General features: G+C 37.0%; 1 protein-coding gene across 3 annotated transcripts in view; it reads left to right on the top strand.

The window, feature by feature from the left end:
* The window catches only part of LOC136854586 (uncharacterized), a 65700-nt gene that overhangs the window by 21567 nt on the left and 19462 nt on the right, over positions 1 to 24671 (top strand). Inside the window, exons 7-12 of one of the 3 annotated variants that reach the window (XR_010857738.1) lie at positions 3437 to 3573; positions 6884 to 8095; positions 9811 to 9876; positions 15485 to 15547; positions 18911 to 18957; positions 22174 to 22377. Coding sequence is in view for 2 of the 3 variants with exons in the window: in XM_067130994.1 (XP_066987095.1) it covers positions 3437 to 3573; positions 6884 to 8095; positions 9811 to 9876; positions 15485 to 15527 (1458 nt within the window). In the remaining variant the exon portion in view is untranslated. Of the gene's footprint in view, positions 1 to 3436; positions 3574 to 6883; positions 8096 to 9810; positions 9877 to 15484; positions 18286 to 18910; positions 18958 to 22173; positions 22378 to 24671 lie in introns of those variants that run through there. The other 2 variants (XM_067130994.1, XM_067130993.1) reach the window with 2 other exon arrangements.

Consider the following 24671-nt stretch of genomic DNA (forward strand, 5'->3'; position numbering starts at 1 on the left):
GCATGATGATTTATAGTCATTAGCAGCTTGAATATTGTTTTCTCAGCTTCAGCTACAGCTTGCATCTTAAATTTAGCAGTATATTTTCTTCCATAGTGAGTAAGGGTATAGCATAATGTATTCTCATATTACTACAGGTACACAATCCTTTATCAGTCAAATAATCATGATCATGGCAACGTTCAAACTTAGTGCCATATGCACAATTTGGGATGGAAATAAGCCTATAAATAGAACAGAAGTAGAGGGCTGTCATTGGTTAACAGCTCAGCATGGCAACCAGCCAGCCAATCAGGTTTTAGCTATATTCTGTCTGAGTAAAAATGTTTTCCTTGCGTGAAGCTGACGATGACTTAAGTGCGTGTGTTTTGAATACAGTACAGTACGTAGTTTTTAATAGTGTATGTATTTTATTGATTACATGAAAAATAGAATGAATTCCCTCTCATTACTTTGAGTGCAAAATTGTTGGTTCAGAGATTCTTAAGCAACAAAAGAATTTTTTTTTTTGCTTCAGAAGATATTTACTAATGCTACGTTGACATGCCTACAAAACAAAATTCATCTCTTCAATCTCTCGAGGAATGTTAATCCATTTCTGTTTACCTGCTGGTCACACCCTTTATAGTCTATGTGACTGATAACAACAAAAAAATTTTTTTTTTCTTTTGTCTTACAAAGATGTATTACCTGTAGTACACATTTTTAAAAACATTATGAACATACACAGTGTGTGCATATGTGCTAATACCTATTGGTTAAAGAGACTCAAATTAGCAATTTATCTTTTTAATCAATCAAGGAATGTTAATCCATTTCTGTTTACCTATTGGTCACAATCTTTGTAGTCCATGCAACTGAGAACAACAAAATTTGTGTTTGTTTTTTTGTCTTCCACTACACATTTTTAAAACATCACACACACACACACACACACACACACACACACACACACACACACACACACACACACACACACACACACACACACACACACACACACACACACACACACACACACACACACACACACACACACACACACACACACACACACACACACACACACACTCTCTCTGTGCATATGTGCTAATACCCAGTGGTTAAAGAGACTCAAATTAGCAGTATCTTTGTGAGAGAGAGAGACAGGGGTTATTTAGGACTTTAAGGCTTGGCAGATGTATAGTTATTTTGTTGGGATTTTGCATGGTCAATTCTTGGGATTTTGAAAGAAAAATAGTTTTAATAGCAGCACACACCCAAATGACTTAGGTCAGCCATTGGCACATCAAACCACCAACCTTATGAATTGATGCTCTCAAAATAGGAACTTGCATGATACATAAGATTCACAATAAAATCGTTTTTTATGGGTGAAAATTTTGGGGGTTGCACGATACGCGAGATTGCACATTACACGATTATATACGGCGTAAGATTAAGGAACCAGTTGCATTAAATAAACCTACAACCTTTTTAAACCTAACTTTACATGAACCTTATTTGAATGGCACATAAGACCCTTGGGCTTATTGAGTCAGCCAGCCATCTCTACAATTCCAGAAGGGAATATTAAAGAAAAATAATTGCTTGCTTATACTTTGTGTAAGCATTTGTTGTTCTCAAAACATTGACAGAAAAAACTTCAGAAAGCATGTAATAATGTTAGCAGGGGAAATCTTTTTAATAATAATTCTACTGTATTTTACAAGAGAAAACAAAGCAGGTTGGGTATGGCAGAAAACATTTTTAACTCCCCTTCATCTCTGCTACCGATGGATGACACTGACAATGATAGGGAGTTTATAATTGCTTAAATTTACAAACAAAATGAAAATAAACATCATTGTTAGTTAGCTATCAGAAATGTAGAAAATTGTAAGTTAGATATCAGAAATTATTCAAGAGTTTGGGTATGTAGATAAGATTTTGTTTTTGTTACGTGAAGCGAATGAACACACACATATGCATTTTGTTAAATAAACTATGCATTTACTGTGCCCTCCATTTCTCTGTGGTACAGTATTTTTATTGACACATAACCCCTTCCCTTTCACATTACAGTAGTTTGGAAACATGGCAAAAATAATCAATCGGTTAAAATTTTTTAGCCTTTCAGGCGTATTTTGTAGTTTGTAATTTTAGCTGTCCCCAAGGCCAGAGTCCAGATTTTTGTGGTAATTAAGATGAGTTGCATATCATCCTAGTATATCCCATTGATCTAGCAAGACCCCAGCTTTAAAATACAACACTATATATTATATATATATATATGCAAATTTTAGGTAGCATATAAATCAAGCGAGAGAGAGCTCATTTCTGTTCATTTGATTATATTGTAAATTTCAGGGCATATTTCTTATATGACAAAATAGTTTTTGTGCAAAAATCAGCCTTGTAACTATCATAGTTCCATAGTTATTGCAAAATGACCATAAATTTTTTTCTTTTGCCATTTTCTCAGAACTTAGTTTTTTCAAAAATAAATGCTTGTAACTCCAGTAAGACTGAACCAAGTGTGATGAAACTTTTACAGATTGTAGTATGACTATATATTTTGATTTTATATGCAGGACATTAATTTTTAGTGAAATTTTTTGCATATTTTTTAAAAGTTTTAAAATAATTTTATTCAAATGCAAAAAAAAATTAACTTAGAAGTTGAATTTCTAAATTTCTCTATTTGAAAATTTTCATTATTGGTTGAAGAATAAATAGTAAAAATTTTAAGCAAATCCTTTCATTCATCAGGTAGATATAAGCACTTACTTTATAATGGGGCCTTATGGAATCAGCGCTCCCCTTAAGACCTAGGTTTGTTCCGCATATGAGCAAATGGCAAATTTTCAATTAATTTGTATTTTTCTTAGTTAACAAACCTACGGTCGTAACGTATATTGCCCACTTCTTGCCACCCTCAAATGGACCCAGGGCTGAAAGAAACTGGATGTGTCGCGTCACTCTTGGGTTATGTTAGGCAAGGGAGAAAAAGCGTAGATTTTGAGCAAAACATACTTTTATCACTCAGGGCTTTGGCTAATAGTCATTTGCCTGTTGTTGGGTATTATCTATTAGGCTCTCCCTAAATGAGGAATGTAGATCTAAATGCCACCTCCATTGAAGCTGTAGTTAAAAACCAAAGCTTGAACAGTCTTCCTGTTCACTGTAGCTCTTTCAAGAAAGTGTGTTTTGCCCTTATCAACTTTTCCAAAGCTGTGGTTACAGTGTGTAAACAATAACAGATTACATTTTTATAGGTTATTGAATATTGTAACTGGTGTGTTACTTGGAGAGTGTATATGTATGTTTAGTGTTCTTGTTGAAGTAAAACATATTTGTGGTTTTCATGACAAGTTGAAGGCAACCTAGCATTTTCCTTATCTGCCCTTCATCTACAAAATTTTTACATTAAAATATGGTGCTGGGTACTTTGCAGAACAAGACAGATGGGGAAAGGAAGTGCCTGGAACATGATCAGATTTCTAGACCTAGAAAAGTTCCAGCCAAGAGCCAAATGTCAACGCACACTGGATCACCAGTTAAATTACTTGAATGTACTCCAAGCTCAAGAAGGTATTTCCATAAATAAGCATTTCATAATTTTCCATCTAATCTCAAGTTGGTCTGTTTTTTTAGTAGTAATAATTCTATCCCTTCATTTAAGGCTGAACCCATTGCTTTAAAAGTTCTTTTCTTAGCCAGTCTCAGCAACTAGATGTATAGTTACATTTTTGAAGCTGCTGGCAAGCAGTATAATTGAATATTGTCTTAACTCTAATTATCCCATGTACTATAATAGTAGAAAATAAATACAACATAACTTTATATATTGCAAATACTTCATTATTTTTAGAACACTAGATCTGTTAAAGATCCAATATCCCGTCTGGAAGATCACATATATATAGAGGATTTAAATACAAACAGATTACAATAGATATTTTTTATGGTCTACAAAAAGCCTGTGATATCACATGGAGATACAATACTCAGTATTAAAAACATTAGGCACTTGCTAATTATCATGGAACTTTCTGGTATCATACCTTTCGAATGCGAATTGCTGGTATTTGTTCAAAGACTTTCCCACTTGAAAATGGAGTTCCACACGGAGGTGTTCTTAGTAGCATCCTCTTTACACTAAGAATAAATTACTTTCGTTATCAACTACCATTTGGACTCAGAACTAACATGGACGATTTTGCTGTATACTACACAGTGCCAAGTATTAGATGTGGAATGTATAATCATTAGCATTTATTGTAAAAATAGATCTGTGCCTCAACTCCACAGAAAAGACTGCAGTAGCTATGTTTTATAAAGATATAAAGCACAAGAAAATTAAGAGTTTGACTCAGTGAACAGCCAAGTTCTTAGGTATAGTGCCCAGTTAAACTGGAAAGCCTGTGTAGCCTATATATAAGTAAAATGCAAAAGCATAAATTTGGCAAAGAAATTATTTCACAAAATGGTAACTTGCAGACTAACCTTGACACTGCTGTATAAAGCAATAATTTTGTCTATTTTAGACTATGGATGTTAGATGTACAGCTCAGCCTAAGATACAACTGTGAAAAGTCTGGATCCAGTTTGTAATGGGGGACATAGAATATACAACACCTTATAAATCTTCCTCAGACTTTTCTACCTATGTTGGAAGTGACGAAGCACTTGTAATTCGTCATCATAATTTAGTACTATTGTAATGTGTAGCACAGTAAAACTAGAAGCAGGTTTCAAGTTTCAACAAAAAACTTTGTGGTGAAAGAAGAGGGATTTTAAAAAATAATCACTTGGCACCTCTCTTATTTAAAGCAAGTCAACTTGAGTCAACAAATATAAAATGCCTTCCTTGGACAGTATAAGATATAAACTCGTACAGTTTAAATATTCATTTAAAAACTATACACGTGCCTCAGGACATCCTAATATGCAGTGGAACATACGAGTATATTTATTGGTGTACACCGATATCTACCACTGATAGGCTGTCAGGGTAGTAAAGGTTTCTTGTTACTCATGCAGCTCGAGCACTTTCCTTCCATGGAAATTTCTTTCCAGTGGGATGTGACTTGGATCCTACCTCAAATTGAAGATCCCCCTAAGCACAGAGGTCCTGTGGCTCTGCCCACTTGCCAATTACATATTCACTAATTGATATTAATACCCAAGGCCAAGAGAAAGAGAAGGTCTGCTCACTTCCCCCCAAATCCCCTATGTAGGCGGAGCTTTGTCTACCTCCTTATTGCGTTAGCAGGTGAATTGCCATAAAGAACAGGTAGCTTTAAGATACGTCATTGCCTACGTAGTTGCTGCAGGTGGGAGGTGACTTCATCCAGTTGGGTAGACCTTTTCTCACTTGGCCTTGTTAGTACCCATCCTAGGCTTCAGCGATATTAATGATGGCGAGCAGGATTTTTCATGGTCCCCTTGATAGCATTATTATTATTATTATTATTATTATTATTATTATTATTATTATTATTATTATTATTATTATTATTATTATGTGGAGGTTTCATCGCAACTTCCACAGCAGTTCTTTGGAGTAAGTTTTTAGCTTGAATTTCTTCAATTTTCTTGATATTTGTATTGTTTCTACTTTACAAATAATTCAGTGTATGTAATTCATCCACATCATAAACCAGTCTGTAGCTCATTTGTTAGATCTACATCTATTTAGGGTGGGAACACAAAAAGACAATCTGTTTTGTTTTACCTCAGGCTTCAACACTATAGCCTTCTATTTGCAGCATGTCAGGAGCGGTCACTAGAAGTAGAATTCAGATGAAAAGCAATGATACCTCATTTCTCTCAATTATTTGAGGTGTAAAGGTCTATGCCATTGTTTTATTTCAGTTAATGAAACCAGTTGCTATTTTTTTTTTTTTTTAATATCATATAGCACCCTAAACAGCGCTCGTATACTCACTGCAAATAAAAGTTAATGTAGGAGTCAAGATTTTGAGGGCAAGCTATTATTTGCCTATTTAATATCATCAAATGAACACAATTTATATATTAATATGCATGGAAAGGAAAATATATTAAAATCAGTTTGAATGAGGAACTTATTGTTATAATCATTGTGTTTTAATAAACATGTTTTAGATGTACAAATAAAATGCCTAACACCACAGATAATTTATTTACAAAGTGTCTTCAACGTCACTCTTGTTGAAGAGGTGATCATCCCCGTCCTCATCGTCGCCAGTGGTATCAATGATGACTGGTTCCACACTCTCATGGATATCGTCCGTGATTCTCTAACATCTCCTGCCCACACTTCTGGGGTGGCCAAGTAACCATTACCCACTATAGAAATAAGTACCTATTCACGCTATAGTAAATCTTGCCACAGGTCTTCTTGCTTGTATACAAAGTGGCAAGCCATAGCACAAATACGGTCTTGCAATCACTGGGACAATTCCATATCCTGCTGGCCATTATTGAATTTGTCAAAGCCTTGACTGTGTAAGCTTATCCAATACGCTGCCTATTGGTGAAGTAGGTGATGGGTGGAGCCTTATGATGTCACTTTACGTTTATGTCACGGATTGTTTTAGAATCCTTGTCTGTGATTTTCTCAGTTCCAGCATTGGCGACTTCATTTTACTCTATAAATATTGAAACTATCGAACTTAGGTACTAAATAATACTTGCAAATATTAGGTAGAGTTATAAAGTATACACTTGCCAACTTTCACCTTTATCCGATGCTTTGATAAAAAGTTGTTGCTGAAAAACTGTGTTTCACCAGCTCTGAACCCCTTAGTAGGACAGTATTAGTAAGCATAGATATTTTGATAGTTCACATTTATTCATGTTAATAATTTTTTTATACTTTGAAGATTTCTTGTATATTATTTATCTTTAATTTCAGGCAAATGAAGAGGTTTCCAAAAGGCAAAAAGAAACTTGAGTATTCTTTGAACAGCATTAATGAGGAAAAGGCAGAAAGACCTGATGTATATAAAAGAGTAGCTGTTGACATGTGTAACGGACCCTCAGAAGTAGGTGGTAAGAGCTTATGTTCCTCTCATCCAAATGTGGGGTCACAGCATCTGTATTTAGAAAGTGAAAATATAAGCTCTGGATGCCAAGATTTACCAGGTTCGCAGAACAACAATTCACACTCATTCTCGTCTTCAGAAAGTGACATATTTAGACCAGTAGGTTCTAGGATTACAATGTCATTGGATGCACGACCAAGTCTAGTTTCCTTGGGAAAAATCTCGGCAGGGTTTAAGGGTAACCAGAGTGAAATTTCAAGCACCCCAGGTATTGTTGGATCTAATATGTCTTTTAATTTGTTACCAGTTGAAAGCGAAAGACAGGTCTCAAAAAAAGTAGCATCATCAGAAAATGTAATTTCAAATGAAGGGAGTGAGAGCCCTCAGTTGCCTATCAATTTTTCACTTTTTGGTAGAAATCAGAAATCTACTAGTTCTGCTTCTGAGGAGCAATCACAGAAACCTCTAGGACTTAGAATCAATTCAAATGGGTTATTTTCTTATTTAGAAGAATCTCCAATTTTGTCAACCAGTTGCAAACCTGTGCAGGCCTTGAAGACTTTGCAGCCTAATTTTCATGTGAGATATAAACTTAATCAAATGCAGTCACCAGTTATACCTCCTCATGAAGATGGATGGAAAGCAGATGAAAACATGGATAAGTGGAAAGTTGCAGGCATTAATATGTCAAGCCTAGACCCCGATGCCATGAGACATAATAAGGGTGAGTGGAGTTCAGAATTTGAGACATCAGATTCTCCATCAGAATTCTCTTCAGAATATTCAAGTGCCTTTGGACTGGATGGTCAGTATCCTTGTAGCAATTCACATCAAGCCATAACAACTGAGAGCACCCCTAAGAGAGTGAATGTATTGGAGTTCCAGTTACCAAAAGATGAAACTGAGGAGGAATTGTTTTTAACACCCACACAAAAGAGAGATAAGGTCATACCATTGGAAGGGGATTCTTTCATTACCCCTGTTGGAAGGGATATGCTGTTTTACCCAAGGGAAGCACCGCAGAAGTCCCAAAAGTTTATTTCTTTGAATTTTGTACCAAAGTGTCGACGCAGTCTTGTCAGGTAAAGTATCTTTAATCAGTTCTATTACAGATTTTATGCTCCTTAGGGGGTTAGTGCCGTCAGTGCAGTGTAGGCATTACTTAAGGTTCTTTGCAGAGTCCCTTCAGCCCCTAGCTGCAACCTGTTTTATTCCTTTTACTGTACCTCTGTTCATATTCTCTTTCTTCCATCTTACTTTCCACCCTCTCATAACAATTGATTCATAGTGCAACAGTGGGGTTTTCCTCTTGCTACATCTTTCAAACCTTTTTACTGTCAATTTCTGTTTCAGCATTGAATGACCACAAAGGTCCCAGCACTTGCCTGTGGCCTAAATTTTATATCCTATTCTATTATATTTTACAGATTTTATGACCCCCAAAAATCAAAAAAGGTTTTCATACAAACCCACAAATGCTCCGAGGTTCATAGTCTGTTGCCTTTTAGATAGGAAACGTTAGTTTTACTTTGCATGCACCGTGTGAATCCACGGATATGTCTCTAACCCTTGTCGTGTTAACCTTGGGGCATTGCCATTTATTTGGCAAGGAGGAGGGCACTCACTATGATTATTGTGAATCATTGTTTTAGGCGAGACCCAAAAGCTGAATACCTGCATATTTTCATATATCTGTAGGTTCCATTAGAGCACTTCTAGATGAAATGAATGGGGAACCAAGACTTCGGTATCTCTAAAATTGCTGAGACCTCATATGATGAATGGTGTTCCTTTATATAGAATATGACTCCACTTTTGACCTAGAGATTGAAGACTCCAAAGCAGACACATAAGCAGCATACCTCTTGACTATCTCAACTTGCATGTCATCATCCTGTAGCAAAATCACTAGTCGTGTGACTACTTGTGACATTTCATAGTTGAGGACAGTTGAGCACTCCTGGCTGTGGTGCTGCAGAAAATCCTTGTTAGGAGAAAATCGCCTACCGTCGCTGAAAATCTGGATGACATCGTAAGGCAAGCATTGTAAAATCGGAATGCTGTTAACTGACGCCGCTGATAGGCAGGGACTGCCTATATTCAATTTAAAATTTCCATTTACCAATTTATTGTAAGTGGTAGATCTGCAAAACGAATAGTGCTTAAAAATACGTTTACTGTAATACATTACAGTGAAACTTTGCTTTAACATTACAGTGAAACTTCGCTTTAATGGGCTACAGTAATAGCGGGAGAAGGTTGTCTGTTAAAGCCGATTATCCGTTAAAGTAAAGCATTTTTTTTTTTTTTTGCCTTAAGTGATGTTTATCAGTAGGCTAGCCTCGGCCTAGGTGCGATAACCACAGACATACATGAAAAGATTCAAATGAAATAAACGGATAATAAAGGTAACAAAACCCTTTTTACCTTGTATATTATTGGTTTAAATATCTTTATAATAAGTAGCCTATTCGAGGAATAATTCCATGTCAATGAAATCAACTTTTATCTATGCGAGGCCAGCTGACAAAATGTAAACATAGAGTTATGGTTGCACTTACGGCAACGTTCATCTTTCGGTAACCTTTCAGAAATTTTAATGGTAGTGTAATCACAGTAATAATAACATTTATGGTAACATAATATCCATTTTTCATTAAAAATTCATTATCATTTTGGGAAATAACTGTTAAGAACAATTCAATCATATGAACGATAATTATGTACAATAATCTAGTGTTTTGTATCTTTAGCCTGCTGAATTTAGATTACACATTCATAATTTAACATTTTCCAGAAAATTCATGAGTATGTCCCCACAGTGCAGTGCATATCTCCAGACCCCACCAGAAACACCAGAAGAGTAAGTGTTTATTTCTGAAATATTGTATTGTTGAAAAAAACTTGTTTGTTTATATTTTCATAGCTGTGTTTGAAATGACTGAGTATGATAAGTGTTTGTTTATATTTTCATAGCTGTGTTTGAAATGACTGAGTATGATAAGTTTAATGTATTACATCCTTTAATTAGGAATCATAAAACTGGTTTAAAAAAAGCTTGGTCCTGCAAGTGGTCAACATTTCTGGTGGGTCCACCCAAGTTAAAGAGGCATTTTGATGTTATGTAATGTGATCAGTGCAGTCATTTACTAGTGGCGGGAAAGATGGTCTTAATGCTTTCTTGTTCACAAAGAAAAAATAGAAAATCCAAAGATTTAGACAAAGCATTAGTCTTCCTAATGCTTAAATTATGCAGTTTGAGCTCAAAAACAATTAAACTTGTACAGTACTTTAATAATTGATTTTTATTTTTACTGATCTTTCTGTATTTCCTATTATCTTCTGTAATTTCTTTCACTTGAACACCATATTTGTTGGAAGCTTAAATTTCAAGTCTGTGTACCTGTAGGCTTGTTTGATATGAATATGGTTCATTTTCTAAATAATAATAATAATAATAGGTTGGTATTTTGTTACATGTGAAAACTTGTTAGGAGGAAGTTTGGGACACTGCACCTGCAGCTCTGACTTCAGGTATCCTGGAATGCACTTGTGGTGCTTTTCATGTATTGCTCTTATTGGTACTGTAATCACATTTCTCCTGTTTGGTATTAAACTAAGTAAATACAGGCCCTAATATTGCAGTACACTCCCTGAGCACCTGAATTCGCCCTTAATCCCACTAGCCCAAACAACTCTCCATTACCAATCCCACTAGTGGGAATTTTAACAGCCAGTGTTACCAACGCTGTAGGTAAAATCTTGTCACTGAGCTACCATAACAAACAGTTGGTAGCACTGACACAGGTGTGTGCCGAAACGCCCACTTTCTTCAGTTGCATTTTGTTTGCACTGCTGAACGGTTGTTCCCTTCAGCAGGGCGAGGTTTAACCCTATTGCCTGACTTCTCTTTTGTATTTTGGATTACTAGATTGTATTTACTGGTTTTCTCCTGGATTTATGACCTGCTTGGTTGCTGAGCCTTTTATGGATATTTTCGTTGTGGAACGTCTTTGGATTTGGAATCACTGGTTCCTGAACTCGATTGGTCATCATGGACAAGTCTTCTCTTTCACCTTCTACTGCGCCTTCTGCTTCGACTTCGACTGCCCCTACGACCGTGAATGCTAGCGCTTATCGCTCCTGTTCTTCCTGCAAGAGATGGATGAGTACTTTGAGACAAGATAGACATTCAATTTGTCAGGTATGTAGGAAGGTTCAATGTGATGTGCAAATGCGTTGTGATGAATGTTCCGATTGGACAGTAGAAGAGATGGAGGATTACATTCGTCATCGCAAGTCGTTGGCTAGTAAAAGCGGCAAACGGCAGTCGATCTTTCATTGCCTCAAGGGTCTCGGTCTTCTGTTATAGATTTAGCAAGTTCAGTGGTAGTCAAACAGGTAGAGGATAGGATTACAAGTAGTATGACAAATTTAGTAGCTAGTCTTTTTCAACAATTTTCAGGTAGGGATAGTGTTAGTGTTAGGATGTCAAATCCTTCTTCCTTTTCAGCTCCCCTGCCTGTTCCAGAACCAGCCCTAACGGGTGCTGAGGGTAATGGAGAACCACAAGCCTCCAAGTGGGTAGGTTCTGCCGGCCCCCTCAGGGTGGAGCAGCCAGTGAAGGACCCCCCCCACAACCCCCTTGTAGTGTTGTTGAAAAATTTAATGTTGATAATGTTAGTCAGGATCAGGATCTAGGTGTGACAAATACGGATAGGTCTGGGTTAGGTAGTGAGGAGAAAGTATCAAGGGTGCGTTAAACCAGCTCCTCCCTTTGCAGGATTTTACAGCAGAATCTTCATCACATCAAAGCTGGAGGTTTGTGAAGGCCCATTATAGACCTTTCGGGCCTCAACCGTCGGGTGGTTTCAGTGAAGTTTTGTATGGAGAGTTTGGAGTCGGTGCTGCGGTCAGTCAGGAGGGGGGATTGGATGGTCTCGGTGGATCTAAAGGACGCGTACCTCCAGATTCCTGTTCATCAGGATTCTCGGAGGTAGCTCAGGTTCGTGTCTTCCACCGGCACCTTCCAGTCCAAGGTTCTCATCTTTGGGCTGACCACGTCGCCACAGGTGTTTACAAGGGTCATGTCTCCAGTTTCAGCAATTATGCATCATTGGGGGTACAGAATGTTGAGGTATCTAGACGATTGGCTGATCCTCGCCGCATCTCTAGAGGAGCTAGTAAGGGCGAGGGACTTCTTTTTGAAACTATGCAGGGTACTAGGAATTCGACTAAACTTTGCCAAGAGCTGCCTAGTGCCAACACAATCTATGACCTGTTGAGGGATGAGGATTCTCTCTCTACCTTTGAGAGTTTTCCCAACCCTGGAGAGGATCCAGTCGGTCCTTGAACAGGTAGAGGTGTTCCTGTTCTCTCTCTCTCTCTCTCTCTCTCTCTTTTCCTGAGTCTCTCTCTCTCTCTCTCTCTCTCTCTCTCTCTCTCTCTCTCTCTTTTCCTGAGTCTCGTCTCCTGATGCGCTCTCTTCAGGTACGTCTCAGGAATCGCTGGACTTCCAACACTTCCACAACGAGAAGGCAGTCACAGTCTGGAACGATTCTTGCCTGTCAGATCTTCTGTGGTGGTCAGAAGAAGTGCATCTGACACCTGGAAGGTCTATTGGCTCCCCTCTTCCCGACGTTCATCTGCACACAGATGCCTTAGATCAAGGTTGGGGAGCAATCTTGGAGGAAACCCCAAGACTTCGGGCCTCTGGGGGGATCGGGAACGAGAGGAGTCAATCAATCTTCGGGAATTCAGAGCGGTAGAAGAAGCTCTCAGGTGTTTTTCAGACCTAGTGCGCAACAGAGTAGTGGCTCTGTTTTGCAACAACATAACTGCCGTGTCGCATCTGAAGAACTCGGGGGGAACAAGATCAACAGAACTCAATATTATAGCTCAGAGAGTTCTGAGATGGTGCAAAGAACAGAAAGTGTCTCTTCTTCCCCAGTTTGTATTGGGGAGTCTCAATGTGCTGGCCGATTCGTTAAGTTGCTCTCGTCAGATACAGGGGGGAGAGTGGACTTTGGCTCAGGACGTAGTATGTCAGGTTCTCCGGAAATGGCCAGCAACTGTGGACTTATTTGCGACGAGATTGAACCATCGCCTTCCGGTTTATTTCTCACCAGTGGCAGACCCCATGTCGATAGGCACCAATGCGATGCAACAAAATTGAAATCACATGCAGGTGTATGCTTTTCCTCCATTCGGGCTCATTCATCAAGTAATCAGGAAATTGTGGGAGAGTGTCAAGATGGCTATGACTAATAGCTCCTTGCTGCCCCTAATGCCCTTGGTTTCTGGAACTCTTAGAGCTCCTCACAGAAGTTCCGATGTTCCTACCCATGCGGAAAGATCTTCTCAGACAATTGCATTTCCACTATACCACCCAAACCCTTGCGTGATGAACCTAGTTGCATGGCGACTGTCGAGCGAGCAGCTAGACAGACCGGACTCTCTGAAGCTTTGGCTAGACAGCTTTCTTTCAGCTTGGGAAAGTCAACCCACAAGCTTTACCAGGTTAGATGGACAGTGTATAGAAGTTGGTGTCGTAAGGAGGGTCACTCCATCTCTAGACCTTCCATTGCTAAGATAGCTGATTTTCTTTTATTTCTTCGGGAAGTCAAGGGCCTTTTGTATTCGGCTATTGCTGACTACCACTCAATGTATAGCAGTACATTTAGCTTCCATCTCCCTGAAATTTCTAGTAGTAAAATCATCCATGATTTATTACATTCTTTGAAGATTGAACGTCCTGTCTTGCCGATTCGGGCCCCTCCATGGGTTTTGTTGGAAGTACTTCAATTTTTACATTCCCCTGCTGTTGAAACCATTGAAGCTCTAACATTAAGAGAGCTGACTAAGATGGTGCTTTTTCTTACGGCTTTAGCTACAGCAAAAAGGGTAGGCGAGCTTCAGGCAGTTTCTAGGCTGGTCTCCTATGTGGGAAAGGATATGCATTTGTCCTTTCTTCCGGAATTTGTGGCGAAGACGGAGTCGGAGGTTAACCCTCTGCCTTGTTCATTTAGGGTTCTTTCTCTGCAAGAGTTTGTTGCTGGCGATCCAGCAGAGATGTCTTTATGTCTGGTGTGAGCATTAAAAGTCTATTTGGCAAAGGTTGAGAAACTCCGTCCTCGTCTGCGTACACTCTATCTCTCCACGGAATCCTTCCCGTCTCCTGTCAAAGAATGCGATGAGGGAGGTGATTTCCCAGGTATCTCCGGGTTCTTCATCATCTTCAAGCTCTGTCTTACCCCGAGGGCACAGCATTTGCAGTATGGCCACTTCATCTTCCTTTCTAAGGAATTATTCAGTGTCTTCTATTCTGGAGGCGGGTACTTGAAAGTCCTTCTCAGTGTTTACTTCTTTTTACTTAAGAGATGTTCAATTCGCCTCGTTGGAGGGGTATTCTATTAGTCCGTGTGTAGCGGCTAACTCTATTATCTAGGGTATGTTCATTTTAACTGAGGGGGTATTCTCTTAGTTCGGTGGTTCGTAGGTTAAGCAGATAGAGGAATTCCTTTTAGCCTTTAGAATCTTAAGCAATAGCGACAGTATAATCACATGAACTTAGTAACCTATGTCTCTTTAAGTATCATAGTCTGATAGTTTCCTTACAAGAGTCCAAGGGGGTGCTCTAGTAGGCTAGGCTCTCTCATCAGCGCTGAAATACTTCGTCGCTTGTCGGTCGTCTGGCCTTATCCACAACCCAGAGAGGTTACCCGAAGGGACAGCGGCTCTGCACGCTACTTCATTCCCCTCCTTACATGAGAGGCTCTGAATAGCCACATGGGAGGTCGATGGACGGAGACAGTACTGACCTGACTGACAACCAAAGTACTCTCCAGTATGTCTCTTCACCAAAAGCATTGATCAGTATGGTGAGTGTATGACTAAACAGATATCCTATGCAGAGCAGATTGGTGAGCTACCATCTCTGCAGTTGTCAAAAGGGGCATGCAATAGCATTGATCCCTCCTCTTCTTAAAAGTTGTTAATCGGGCGAATTCAGGTGTTCTGGGAGTGTATTGCAATATGAAGTTTTCATAATAAAACTAATATTGTAATAGTTACCTGAACACCTGAATGATTCCCACCCTCCTTTCCTCACATCAGTTTTGACCTTGAATCAAGCAGCTGACAAAAGTGGGCGTTTCGGCACACACCTGTGTCAGTGTTACCAACCGTTTGTTATGGTAGCTCAGTGACAAGATTTTACCTGCAGTGTTGGTAACGCTGGCTGTTAAAATTCCCACTGGTGGGATTGGTAATTGAGAGTTGTTCGGGCTAGTGGGATTAAGGGCAAATTCAGGTGTTCAGGTAAGTATTACAATATTAGTTTTATTATGAAAACTTTATATTTTGTAGTAGTTGTTAATATGAAAGCACATAGTTAATATAGACAGATAAAATGGTAAAGATATGCTTCTTGTATTGTTGCTTAACGAATTTACTATTTTACTTTCGAACAGGGATGATTACATTCTACTCAAAATGGAAAGTGATGAAGATTAGTTGAAACTTCCCTAGAAGAGGTAAAATGTTGGAGGCAGTTTCATGTACATTTTACTAATGAATTTGGTGAAGGTGACACGATTATTGTTGATGGGATTATATTTGATGTACTGTATCTGGATTTTTCTGCAAAGGAGTTTAGAAACTATTTTTCAGTTCTTTGAGATATTGTAACACATGATCTGTGTACCCTGTACTTAATTAAAGAATGAGTAGATATTAATTGGGTTCTTTGGCATGGTTTTTGAATGGTAATTGGGTGTAATGACAAATTTTTTTATTATGTTGATTTCATATGCAACTGTTAATTTTTCATGGATATGGGAAACATTTTTTTTCATTTGCCATGAGCCTAACAAAAATTTCTTGTTTAGTTGCATGCACTTGTTATAGTATTAGATAATTGTAGAAATATAGTTTTGTTCTTATGTCATCATCATAAATGTGTGTGTTGACTTTTCCCTTCATTGGTTGCTCTCTCTACTAGAATTCCTGTCAGGTCTAAGTCTTCATCTGTCCCCTTCCAAGATTTTCTGGCCCAACCTACAGGTCCCTGTCTTGCTACCTCCATACCTGTATTTACTGCTTTTGGCCAGCTTTTCTCATCACATTTCCAACCCATGTTAGTCTTAAAGATGTGTCTTTAGTGTTGGTCTCTGTATTATAGGGAAGGTTAAACATATTTATGCTGTAGAATGTATTGTAGTTTTTTCATGAATGTTGTATGCTATACAGTATTTCATCTTCATTTCAGAAGACTAGGCTAGTTTATGTTTCTAGGAGCTGTGACGTAGCAGTAGTAAAAGGGGACATTATATATATGCATTAGCTGTAGAAATTAAGTTATTGTAGTTTTTGGTGATTTATGTCAGTTTAAGTATTGTGGAGTTTTTTAAAAACATTATTGGGTATAAAAGCTTTCATTTGCCCATTAATTAGGACTGAAATTTTTGAAAGTTCATCTGTGTTATATCAATTTCATCTTGAAATTTTAAAGATGAAACTTAGAAATGTCTTTGAGCCAGTTCTTACCTCATTTGTCATGATAAATTTACTTTAGGTGATATCAGTTAATATTTCCACAATAGTAAAATCACAGGTAGTTAGAGAAATGAAAATGGATGATTACATGCTGCAATTTTAATAGCTGTGTTGCTTAAACCAATAGACTTATATCAGATCTGAATTGCATATTTATACATACTTATGTTGTTTTAGCCAACAAAAGAGAATAAAACAGTCTTTTCAAAACTAGCTGCAAGAAACTTGCAAAGAAATGGTCTTATTGGACCAAGAGTTCTGTTCTTGAGTCAGACTATCCAATAATATGAGTAAGGCACAAACGTTTTAATTACATTTTGCTTCTTGATTCCACTTGGCATTAATAACAGTGATCTATATAATCTTGTAGTGTAGTGTTTAATTTGGCTTTATTAATTCGTTCCCTCGTGTCGCAGCATTTTTTCTCATTTAAAAACAATATTGTAGTTAGAACAGAATTGAGCATGCTAAAGATATCTGTCTTTTATAACCAGTTCATGTTCAGTTAGTAATTCTAGCTGGTTAAGTGAATTTAATGGTCTTGAAAAATTTGCAGTGGCAGTAGTGTATATGTAATGTAATTTGTCATGACAGTACATATGATTAAAACAATGGAATTTTGAAACTAATGAAAATAACTTAGTTTACTTGAAGTGTAATACATTTGAAATACTGTAATGGGAGTGATACAGGATAAAGGTTTACATACAGATTGCAAAGATAAAGAGATAACCTGACAACATTTATATTAAACTTTTGTAAGTTTTGTTACATGTTGAATAATGCATTAAGGCATACAGTGCTTAACATTTAGACGATTAATTTTATCTCAGAACTTGTATGGGTAAAAGTACTTTAATCTCACGTCCTGTGTACTGTAATTTTCTTGAACTCTGTAACCTGCATATGTGTATGCATGCCTAGAATTTCTTCTGTAAAAGACAGTCATCCCAGTTAGAAACAGACTTAAGTTACACATAGCATTCTTTGCATTGCAATGATGTTATGCATATGAAATTATCTTATCTGGAGGCCAGCTCTAATTGAGTTCAGTTTTAGGCTTTCTCTTTTGGCTCAACATTTTAATTGAGGAATCTTGGTTAGAAATTTATGAAAATATAAATATTTACATATAATAAAGTGGAGATAAGTATGGGTTTAGTGTATATTACTGCTGTTTTCTGTAATATGGGTAATTGTTCCACTTCTGTACGGTAATATGTTGGCATTGTATTTATGTGAATTTTCTTTTGCACAATGGTTATAATTGAGAGAGAGAGAGAGAGAGAGAGAGAGAGAGAGAGAGAGAGAGAGAGAGAGAGAGAGAGAGAGAGAGAGAGAGAGAGAGAGAGAGTTGCTTTAGAATAGATCATTCTGTAACTTTGGAGGACAGAGGGATTGTAATATTTGTTTTTGATGAAATGTAAGTTGAATATGTTTAACCATATTTGGTTAAATGTTTCAAATATATGAAATTTTATTTGCATCTACTGCAGAAACTATTGGTTAGAATTTTATTCAAATATTTACCACATGCTGAAAAAAGTAATATATGACTGCTGTGGAAGGAATTTTATTCAATCATATTTTGTGAAAATATTGGATTTTTATAGGACTTGATGATGTCTGATTTTTTTTATAAAACATTTTTTATTGAGAATATATTTTCTAATGACTTAATGTTAAACTTTTAGAAATAAATCTTTAGTTTTTGTGACTTTTAAAAGTAAATTTCCCCTTTGGTATCATGTATGTATACAGTATATTTAATTATGCTCTTGATTTTTTATGAGTGCTTTTGTTCATTGCACATAAAGGCCAAATATGTGACTTCTGAGTCCTGAATCAGTATCAGGACAAGAGCTCAGTTGGTACAAATTGGTAAGAATTTGAAACTAGGAATACCATCTGATGGCAAAAAAGGCCAGCCAATAGATTTATATCTGTAGGGCTGTATTTAGGAGGCCAAATTGGTCAAGACTTTGGGCTTTGCATCTGGTAGGAAATTTAAGTAAAAAAATTACTTACCTGTATTCACAGTAGGCCTATATTTGGCCATAGTGTAAGTTGCCTAGAAAATATGCTTATATAGTATCAGTGAAGCATAGTGACCCGGACCTGTTCTTAAAAGGGGCCCACATTTTCTTTGTGTAGAATCCCCCCATATTCCTGTCAGTGTATTGTCCCCCATACTGCAATCAGTGTAGTGTCCTGCACTGCATAAAGATACCCATGTATCATATAATCCTAATTATTTGAAATTAATTGACCCTCCTTTGATAATAAAAATTTTATGCCTCAGAAATCCTATCAGCAATTAATGTTGAGTTCCCAACTCTCAGGCAGAGGCAAAGATACAAGCTCTTGGTCCAGTCCATTTAGGACATTGGTGAGTAGAAATACTTTATAACAGTTACAGTAAAATTTGTTTTAAATGTTAGTTTCATGAAACAAATTCATATCATGACATAATGAATACATGTACATGTACTGTATTACTGTGTTTACCAAATTTTATAGAAATGTGATTTTATTGTAATTATTTTTAATATTTCAAATATGAAATTTTGTTTAATGTTTTAAAGTTTAGTGAACAGGTAGTCCCCAGGTTACAACGGGCTTGGCTTAAGACGTTCTGAGCTTACGACGTTCTTCAGCTATATTCATCAAAAATTACTTTCCCGGGTTACAACATGTTCCGGGTTTACAAAGCCAATGATGCAGATCCAATGGAAGAATTCTGGCTCCAAAAAGGCCAGAATGGTCAAAATTTGGAAGTTTTTTGATGAAAAACTCAATGAAAATGCATTTCATATTGTTTACAAGACACCCAAATGATTAAAAGTAAGGTTTTCTTATGAATTTCGACAACATTTTTGGTTACAACGACTTTTGGCGTACAGCATGGCGTCGGAACGGAACCCCCATCGTAAACTGGGGACTGCTGTCATTTTCCAAGTTTTGCAATGTACCAACTGTTTATATACTTTAGTACATGTTAGTCAGTTTATACGACCATTGGGCTTCTGCTGGGAACAAATAAATAGATGAAAGTTGTCTGCTCTGAGTAGGATGGTGATTTCCAGAGTGTCAGAGGTGAGCTCTTTCTCAGCAGGAGGCACATCCATACACTGAATGCCCATATAAATGGTGGAAGCTTAGCATTGTTTTGGCATTTTCAGTGTAGGGCCTGAAAGAGCATGCCTACATGAACACTGATGCACACTGATTTATATTGCTCTCAAAATCATTTTGTGTTTCAAAGATGGTGAGTGCCATCTTGACATACCAGAGGGCTTTTAGCTCCTCTAGTAATTGACATATCTTGGATGGATAAATGTCCTTTGTGATACACAGTCCAGAAAGATAAGGGTCTTGGTGGACTTAATGTTGCATTTGAACAAATGATGATTTGGCAGACAGGAAAAAGCTGGCTCAGTCATATGGTGCCAGAAGCTGAGGGTGGTCATTGGACACGGTGGTTGTAGGCAGAGGCTTGCTTATTTACAACCTTGGAGTTGAGTGGCAGCACAGCATTTTGTAATTTATTTTGATTTATAACTTTGGTATAACTTGTGCTTATTAAGAATATTTTCCACTTTTTTTTTACTTCTGAAATCACTGTGTATAGTGTTGTGTTCTTGAATATACTGTTGTACAGTTTTCTTATGATTTAAAATTTGTTTAGCTTGACTAGGCCTATGAATCATTAAGTTGCAGATATCTACCTATCCAAGTACTGAGCGGACCCAGTCATTGCTAAACTTTGCTGACTGGACTTGAAGCGATATTTTCAATGTGGTATGGTCAATGGCATTATGCCCATGGTCCATAAAGAGAGAGCCGAATAGTAACAGCTTCGGTGTGTCGAGATTGAAGGACTAATTGACTGTCTTCCTATATCGAACAATTCTTTGAAACGTCGCTGGTTATTGAGGTGCAGGTTAGGTCAGGCTAGGCTAGGTTTAGTTTAGGCTAAGCCAGGTTGGGTTAAGTACTGAACCTAGCCCCTTTAAGAGCAGGGGACTGCCTTCTGGTTAATGCCATGAGACAAGAAATCCCAGGATATTGAAGTGCAGGTTTGGTAAGGTTAGACTGAGTTGGGTATTCAACCTAACTTAGCTAAATAATATCAAGCACATCCCAAGACCAGGCAAACTTTAAGGTTGGCCAGTTTAAGAAAAAAAAAACATTAGTGGAAAGACTAAGATATGTAAATGGACATGCTGCAAGGGAAAATATTCTAAAAATTTTTCCCTACCTAAGAATTTTTCCCTACCTTCCACGAGAAATTGAAAGTGACTACAGTATTTACAACCCAGTGTGGAGCCTCTTTTACAACACTCATAAATATATGCTAATTTTACCAAGTTATGCATGTTTTTTTAATATTTTATTTTGTAAAATTATACTTACAGCTCACACAATATCATAACAAATAAGAACTAAAATCAGTAACAAATTCTGAGTATATTTGTTGTAAAATATTTATGAGATTTATTGAGATGGGAAGATGCTGTAACTTTTTTGAGGTATACGTGTTTTTTCTAATTTTTTTTTTTTTTTTTTTTTTTTTGCAAAATTACAATTGTAGCTGACACACTATCATAAAAGATAAGAACTAAAGCCAACAGCAATCCCTGGGTTTATTTATGAGCAAGATGTCTCTCCTGTGCTTAGCTATTATGGTTGCCATAAGTCATTTATGGCCCATTCAAGTGATATGAAGGTTTTCCCGCTAAATTCATCCAAACCAAATGGCGTGTAATATTAATACTGAGTTAGCCCATGCATCACTCAAAAACCCATAATAGAGACTCATATGATGATGCTTGTCCATTAAGGGTTAAGTACCCAAACTAACCTAAACCAACCTAGCCCCTTGAAGAGCAAGTGACTGCCTTCTGGTTGATGCCATGAGACAAGAAGTCCCAGGATATTGAAGTGTAGGTTTGGTCTTGTTGGGCTAGAACTAGTTAGGCTAGGCTAAGTTAGGTTGAATACCCAACCTAACTTACCCAATCTAACCCCTTGAAGAGTAGGTGATTACCTTCTGGTTGATGCCATGAGAATGAGACAAGAAGTCCCGGGATATTGAAGTGCAGGAGCTTGCTGCCTCATCATGCATGATGATGGATTGAATGCTGGCCCTCTTTTTCAAATTGTCAAACCAGCTGTTTGAATGACTTCTGATGCCTCATCCAGCATCTTGCGCACCAAATCCACGTATATGTCTCGTCCCTTCTCACGGGTGATGCTCTCTGTCACGGTATCTCCTGCGAGCTTCTCAATCAACCACAGCAACAACAACAACTCCATCTCTTCATGGGCAAAGGTCCGGAGTGTTGAAATACAAGCAATCTCAACGCCCTCGGCTGGCTAATCATTATATCCTTTATCGACTCCTGCTTCTAAATGGTGCAGATCGTAGTAGTAGTCTGGTTGTACTGCCTCACCAGGTCCATAGCACACAAATCTTGATCAAGTTTTTCTATGATTCCACGCTTTGTATCCAAGGTAATTGGCCTTTTCTTCTTTTTAACACTGATCTTGACACTCACTTTCTTGGTACCCATGGTGAAAACTAATTGTTCCAAAATTACAGGGACAGCAAGAAAACAAAGCAAGAAATGCTACAAGATGCTGCGAAGATGCTTGCATGGCAAGGTAACCACGTAAACTGAACGAGATTGCGTGGATCGGGTAGTTTGGTGCTGGAAATGGCGGATGCACTGGGAGATATTGTCTCCTTGGCTCGCTTCTTAAAACAAAAAATTGCCAGTGCGCCAGCTCGCATCTCAGAAAAATCGTAAGTCAAGGTTTTACTGTATTTCAATTTATAACTGGATTTTCATCCTTGAAGGGCATGAACAACTCTTACTTTCATTTTGGGGCCAAAGGGAACTAATATTGAATTGTTTAAAAATTTGATTTCCTCTCATATCACTTGATTTCCTTCTATGAGTTAATTTTCATCCTCAGAGAGCATAAACAATACTACTGTATCTTCATTTTGGGGCCATATGTATATATATATATATATCTGAAATGAAACTTTTTAAAAACTTCACATTTTTTCCATACGTGGACCTGCAGAAGTTTTTCAATACAGTATTTGTAGTAAAATTTTTCCACCAATTTCTTCTTATTTCATTTAGGGCCATTCTGACCAGAAATTAAAATTGTGAAAAATTTGACATTTTTTCCATATGGTACATGGTACGTGGACCTGTAGAATTTAGTCAATAATTTTGATAAAATTTTATTTCCTCCAGTTTCACTTTATTTCAGTCTATGAATGAATTTCCATTTTCAGAGGGCATAAACAACACTAATCTAAATTTTGGGCCCATAAAATTGTACATTTGTTTCATACCTGGGCCCGCTGAATTTTTTTTCCATAACATTGGTAAAACGTGATTCCTGCCAATTTCATTTTATTTTGTTCTATGACTTAATTTTTATTTTCAGAGGGCATAAACAATACTAATGTTGATTTTGGGCCCCTAGAAAACTGAAATTAAAATGTTGAAAAATTTGACATTTTTTTCAGTGATACAGTATTGGAAAAATTTTTATTTCCAATTTCACTTGATTTTATTTTATAGTTGAATTTTCATCATCAGAGGGCATAAACCACACTGAAATTGAAATTTGGAATATTTGACGTTTTTCCCATACGTATGTGGAGCTACTGCGTTTTATCAATACAGTACTGTACTGTATTTCTGGTAAAGTTTAATTTCCTATAATTTCACCTTAATTCTGTTCATGTCTGAATATTCATTCTGAGAGGGCATACAGAACACTAATCTTCATTTTGAGGCCATAGAGAAGTGAAAAAGAAATTTTTAAAAAATTTGACATTTTTTCCATATGCTGAACTACAGATTTTTGTCAATAGTTCTGGTAAAATTTAATTTCATCACATTTTACTTTATTTTTTTGGATGAAATCTACATCCTCAGAGGGGATAAAAACAGTTTTCATCTTGGAGTCGCAGAGAACTGTAATTGAAATGTTGAAAAATTTGACATTTTTTTCCATATGCAGATATGCAGAATTTTTTTCAATAATTGTGGTAAAACTTGATTTCCTCCAATTTCACGTTATTCCATTCTATGACTGAATCTTCATCCTCAGAGTGCATAAACAATACTAATGTATGTTGAAAATTATGGCGTTTTTTCTGTGCTCTGCAGATTTTTTTTAGTGGAAATTGTTGAACTTTAATTTTCAAAAATGCCTTTTTAATCTCTCTGTGAGTATGTCTCTGTGTTCATGGTGCATAAATAACACTAATATTAATTTATTTTTGAGTCATAGATACCCAAAATTGAATAGTTGAAGAACCCAAAATTGAATAGTTGAAGAATGCAACATTTTTCCCATATGTGAAACTGTGGATTTTTTATGAAAAATCTGGCACAATTTAGTTTCTTATTTCCTTCTGAATTAAATTTTATCTTCAGAGTGCTAAATGATGCTAATTTTCACATTTTGGTTCATAAATTCATTCAAATTTTACCATCACTGGCATTACCTTACTTTTCAACTGGTGGCTCAAATCCGAGTCTTATTGGTTTTAAATCAATTTTTGTGATGTTGAACATTGCAGGTCGTTCTGCAACATACTTTTTCATTTTACTTTTACTTGAGAAAATACAAATTACCAAAATGGGAAGGAAGGTTTAGTAATATATTAAGCATCCAGTAGTTCACCATTGTTTTAGGGAAATTCGGTACAAAGAATGTACAGGTAATTGAGATTTAGAGGGTCTGGTTGGGAAAGTAATGTCTTTTGGCACCAGCACACGAATGTTGGGCAATGAAAACTGTGTCATCAACCAACATGCAGAGAAGAAATTAAAAGAAAGATTGGAGGCAGTTCAACAAATTTTGTTGGAGTGAGAGATGGGAAGTAACTAGAACATGCAGGAAATTATCAATTTAGTTCTCCCATATACTGATCTTTAGATACTGCCCTCTGCCTAGTTAATAACATGTCCAAAATGTGGCCAAAGCTTCGGCCACATATTTGACTCATCGTTATTAAATAGATGGTCAGTCCCACCTTATATATTGAAAACTGCTCAGTCTTGA

This window comes from Macrobrachium rosenbergii, chromosome 29, assembly GCF_040412425.1.
Source record: "Macrobrachium rosenbergii isolate ZJJX-2024 chromosome 29, ASM4041242v1, whole genome shotgun sequence".
NCBI lineage: Eukaryota > Metazoa > Arthropoda > Malacostraca > Decapoda > Palaemonidae > Macrobrachium > Macrobrachium rosenbergii.